At 43.0% G+C, this 5,511-nt stretch overlaps 1 protein-coding gene across 1 annotated transcript; it reads right to left on the bottom strand.

Annotated features, from left to right (window-relative positions):
* Positions 1-310: 310 nt before the first annotated feature.
* Positions 311-2,547, bottom strand: LOC148007993 (cytochrome P450 71AU50-like). Its single transcript, XM_087674538.1, has 2 exons — positions 1,416-2,547; positions 311-1,305 (listed from the first exon to the last, which is right to left on the bottom strand). Exons 1-2 carry the CDS (start codon positions 2,349-2,351, stop codon positions 685-687), a joined length of 1,557 nt encoding a protein of 518 aa, XP_087530664.1. The 5' UTR covers positions 2,352-2,547; the 3' UTR covers positions 311-684.
* Between the last annotated feature and the right edge of the window lie 2,964 nt (positions 2,548-5,511).

Raw genomic sequence — 5,511 nt, 5'->3', positions numbered from 1 at the left:
CCACTAATGATATCACCTCTATACCTTTTATTAACCTAATGATACTCTCAAGTCTCCTTGACTCCACCACCTCACACTTGTGAATTCTTAGTAAAGAAAACTAATTCTATGGTTTCCATAGCTCTATCTACTCAAACAATAATCAAGTATCATACCCCAACTTATTGCCCATGCCTACTAGTAATAATAGTACCATATATATACACCAAAATCCATACGCTTTCTCCCTCTACAAACTTTTAAGAATCTTGAGGCACTTTTAACCCAGAGGCTTGATACATAGCCGTATTGAATACATAAATCCAAGAGATTGTTCTTATGAATCCGTGTAGTACCTTAAATTCATGCTTCAACCCACTTGAAGTAAGTTGTGCACTACATTATCTTTACACACAAAGATGTTGCACACGTTAATGAGAGCGTTAATTGGAGATAAGTATACACCAACGAGCGCTAACCTATACACTTGGAATGGCGTCATGGGCATTGGGTAGTGTGTGTTTGGCTAGTCCATGGCTTTAAATGATCTGTTGGGGAACTGCGTGATTGCTTTAGCTTCAGGGCTACAACGTTGTGACAAATGCAAAATAGCATAGAGTCTATACACCAGCCAAGGCGCATGATGTTTCCAAGACGTTATCTGCATCCATTGATAAACATGGCTAATAGTTCGTCTGTTGGGAGCTAAGGTACTCCATTGATGCGCAGTATGGGGGTTGCTAGCAGAGGCTGTTTGCGACAAACGACTAGTGATGTCTTTGCGGACATGTCAACGTGGGTCTGACCGTCGGGCAGTCGCCAATCAAAACAGTGAACGAGGTTTGCAAGAGTGAGCTCGAGAGTGGGCAAGGCAAGAGGGGCGCCAGGGCAGCTCCTTCTGCCCGAGCCGAAGGGGATCCACCAGAGCTGCTGAATAGGATCCGGATCTCCTTGTGTCAGGAGCTGGAACCTCTCAGGCCAGAATATTTCTGGGTCCTTCCAGGTGGTAGGGTCCCTTCCAATCGCCCACGCATTCACGAACAGCGTCGTCCCCTCCGGAAGACTGTACCCCATCACGTTGCAAGCCTCTGTGGACATGTGCGGAAGCATGAGACTGACAGGCGCATGCATGCGCAGGCCTTCCTTCACAGTGGCAGTCAGATAAGGGAGGTCCGCAACGTCTGAGTCTTCCACTATTCTCTCCTTTCCAACAACTCTCTCTATGTCATGCCGAAGTTTGTTCAAAACGGTCGGGTTGTTCAAGATTTCTGCCATGATCCAATCCAGTGTCGCAGATGTAGTGTCGATTCCGGCTGCAAGGAAATCCTACAAGCGGAGAAATGGGGAGCACAACTGATAATTAAGAAGAAATGCTATTAACTAAACAGTCTCTGTGTGTGTGTGTCTGCGGACTATGTGCGTAGGGATGATCGTACCAGCAGATACCCCTTGATGCGCCGTCGGCTGAGAGAGGGATCCAAGAGAAGTACGTCCAGTAGATCCTCCGGAAGATTCTTCCTCCCCTTGAGCGTATTGAACTCGTGCTGCTTCTCGCGTTCGTGTATCAAGCACTCCCACAGGGCGTCGAAGCCGGCGTTCACCTTGTCCATGCTTTTCTTGACACCGCGGTCCAGGAAGCCCAACCATGGGACAAAATCCCCCAGAACGGGCGCCTGGAACAGCTCCGTCGCCCTAACCACCAGGTACTGCAGGGAGTCGACCCCGGGCAGCGCCATGTCGGACATGCGCCGACCGAAGACGATGCGGCACAGAATGTCTTCCACCATGCTGGACATGGCGCGCGCCAGGTCCACGCTGGAGGCTACGTCAGTCTGGGCCCTCAGGCGGCGGAGGAGGCGGGCCACCTCCTCCCTCCTCAGGGCCTGCGTCTCCTGGATCCTCCTGGCGCTGAAGATCTCCAAAGCGGCGACTTTCCTGATGTGGCGCCAGGGCTGCCCGTAAACCGCCAGCGAGATGGAGTTGGCCTGCCCGAAATGAGCCCGCTCCGTGAACTCGTTGGTCGGCCGGCTGGCGAAGACCTTGTCGTGCGTCTGCAGGAACGCCCGAGCCACCTCGGCGCTCGACGCCACGACGGTCAGCTTGGATCCCAGGCGCAGGGTCATGAGAGGGCCGTACTTCTCTGCCAGGCGCGCCAGGCGCACGTGTGGAAGATCCCCAATGAAATGGAAGATGTTCCCCACCACCGGCAAGGGCAAAGGTCCCGGAGGGAGCTGCTTCTGCTGATGCCGCCTGCTGATGATTAAAGCCCATGACAATATCAGTAGTAGCACACATATAGCGCTAGCAGTGAGCAGCTGCCCGCTACCAGTGAGCCAGTCGATATTCGCCGGCCACATTTCGGCAGCTTGCATTGCTTTTGCTGCGACAGAATTTGGAACTAGCAAATCTTCCCACCACCCGGAGAACTGAACCAGGCTAATCGAGAAGAAGGGAAACTAGCTTCAAACAGAGCGTGGCCACTACCTAGCTTTGAACTGATGAAGCGAAGTCCAAATCTCTCTCTCTCTCTCTCTCTCTCTCTCTCTCTCTCTCTCTCTCCCCCCCTTGGGCAATGACCAGAGGCTATGTGGAGATCTTCATTAATATTTTCGACCTTACGTATAAGGCTACTCGAAAAGGAGTCCGCATCCCGATGCACTTTGACCTTACGTGCAAGGCTACTCGAAAAGAAATCCGAATCCGGACGCACTCTTCTTTCCCATGTTAACAAGATGTAGGGGCCCTTCAACTTTCACTTGTATATTTATTCATAGTCTATCCAAGTGTTCACTAGAAATCAAGGTTTAATGTAAAGTGAATTGCAAATTTTTAAAATAATTTTCAAAATTAAAGGAAGAAGGTTTAAAAACCCTGCAAAAATTTGAGTTAGAGGTTTTTGTATCTGCTAGGAAAAATGCTTTTCGTGAACAATGGTCAATCCTACCTCTTTTCTTCCACTTGAGAGAGACCGGCTCAGCCCAATAGAAGCTCTAAAAGTCTAATATGAGGAAAAAGTATGCTACAGTTTAGCTACATTATTAGAAACAAATGTGATGCAATAGTAGTCGAGTGGGACTCAAAATGGATCTTATAAGGAAAAAGATTACCATGGTGGCAATTTTGAGTTTAGGAATTTGGTCATAGTGACCTTGGAGAGGAGTCCTAACAAAAAAGCTGTTTGAGACCTATCTTTCCTCCTTAACAAGGCTAGTGCATCTTTGAGATGCTCCAAATAGTTTGAGTAATCAATTTGGTTACGTCTTCTCAATCCAAAAGAAAAGTAAAAAAGAAAAGCGGCACATCATCAACTCCTTCTAAAATTCTCAATGATGATTCTAGAATCCTAGAATTTTAATTTGCAATGTCATAGTTGTAAATAAATGATTTTCCAAAAAGTTGGAAAACCTTCAAGTGGGGAAGATAAGAGTTTGATCTTTATTGACATGACTCCCTTTTCCTTTTTATACATGTTTGGTTAGGAGGCAGATGGGCCCCTTTTCTTTTTCATATATGTTTGGTTAAGGTGGCCACCTCTCACTATGCTTAGGTGACTCTTAATGACTATCAATGCTTGATGGTGCAAGCCAATTGGAGTTGCAATCAAGGTTACAACTCATGATGAAACATAGAAAAAGTATTTTTACTTAATACAATTGATTAGAAAACCTATCTTTTCCATGAGATACAAGTCTTGAAAGATGATCATTATAAGGTAACTAAGACCTTTGAGGATTTCAAGACAAGTTGTGATTTTTTAAGCCTCTACCACTTTGAATGAAACAAAAGAGGAGATAGGATTGTAGTCACTCCTATGTTAAGTGATTGACATGGAGGATATGCATATTACTCTACAACTAGACTACACCCACATTGTCCACTCCTTGTACATTATTTGTGCCATCCCCTTTGAGACTTGATGCTAGTCACCATGCCTTTTAGTAGCACTAGCCATATCAGCTATATTGTCGCTCCCATTGTGCACCGTGAGTGATCAACACTCATAGCAATGGCCAAGCCATTCGGAATAGCAAACATGGCCATAGAGGAGCCACATTCAACTTATTTATGACTCATCTCACAAATAGGGCAAAAGTGGCCAACATAGGAAGCTACAAGGAGATTTGGCTTGGTCGAAGTAATACATTTGCCATTAACATGATAAGAGTTGGGCTACACAAGAGTACGTGTCTTATGACTCCTATGTGTCATAATTTTGATGCAATAGTTTGGATCTTTTGAAAATGTATACTTTTTTCTTCTTGTTTTGATGCATTGCATTCTCGGGGAAGTTACTATATATATATTCTCTACATCACGTGCGTTCAAGGCCTATTTATAAATATCCTTATCTATGATTTTTTCCTTAATAAAACATAACCCTTTTCTATTCAATATGTAAATAACCCCTTTATATTACACCCTTCTGTATGCAAAAAAAAGTATAAAAATTATATTTTTAAAATACCTTATTTTGAACCCATGCGATGCACACATATATTCATGAGTAACTTACCCAAGATTGCATTTATTCTCCATTTAAAAAGTTTTAAAAAAAGATTTCTTTTTATTCTTTGTATTTATCATCTCATTAAAGTTTCTCTTGCAGTTGATGCAATGCATGAAGATCTTGTAAACTTATGCAAAAATTTAGGTTTTTGCACTAGGTGTTGATGCAATGCATCAAATACAATAAAAATAATGCAAAAGTTATGTTTTTTTTTAAAAAAATCTCATGCATTGCATCAAGGTTGATCCGTATAATCTTTATAAATTTTAACTTACTTATTCCACTTGAGGCTTTAAATGCATTCAATTTGATGCACTTCATCCACAATCCAACCTAAACATGGTTGGCACAAATGCTTGCACACATAGTTTATTGGCATTAATACTCAATTAAAACTTGATTAGTTAAGTAAAATGATCCAAATCATTAAGGCATATAATGTGCCTTGTATATTCCAACTAGTTGAGGCAAATTACTATAGCATCCATGGATAGAACTTGTATTGTGTATTTAATATAAGTAATTGTATTGGACAAATATAGTAGGTCAACCTCCTTTTTTTTTTGAGATGCTTAAATTAGAAAATAACAAGTCTCATTATATGCCTACATTTTTCTCTCTTCAAATAGATCATTTCTATGCCTCGACAGGCCATGGGACAAGTGGGGTTACTATTGGCCCAGAAGGGCCTATTGCAAGCTACTAGTATCCTAAGGGAGCAAATATAGGAGGATATTGTGCAGTACAAGCAACTCATGGATGAGGGGTGGAGGTGACTATCCATAGACTAGAGGGCGCATTGAGGCCTATATGCCTAGGTGAGGGCTCTAATTCACGAGATCCACATGTAGAACACACAAGTTTCAATCTCACTTTATGTAAAGAATGTAATGTTTGCATAAATGTGTATAAAAGTATACCATTTCCTAAGTTGTCACCTTTAGATCTAACTAGACTTCTATTTAGGAGTTAATCAATACCACGCAACAAGATTCTGCTCTAGGTGATGTCACACAATAGGACCT

Source organism: Lygodium microphyllum, unplaced genomic scaffold (genome assembly GCF_053477565.2).
Source record: "Lygodium microphyllum isolate KBCC unplaced genomic scaffold, Lygodium_microphyllum_v1.1.10 scaffold_671, whole genome shotgun sequence".
NCBI classification, from domain to species: domain Eukaryota; kingdom Viridiplantae; phylum Streptophyta; class Polypodiopsida; order Schizaeales; family Lygodiaceae; genus Lygodium; species Lygodium microphyllum.
The sequence above is the reverse complement of the archived record's forward strand: the minus strand, read 5'-3'. Positions and strand labels throughout refer to the sequence as shown.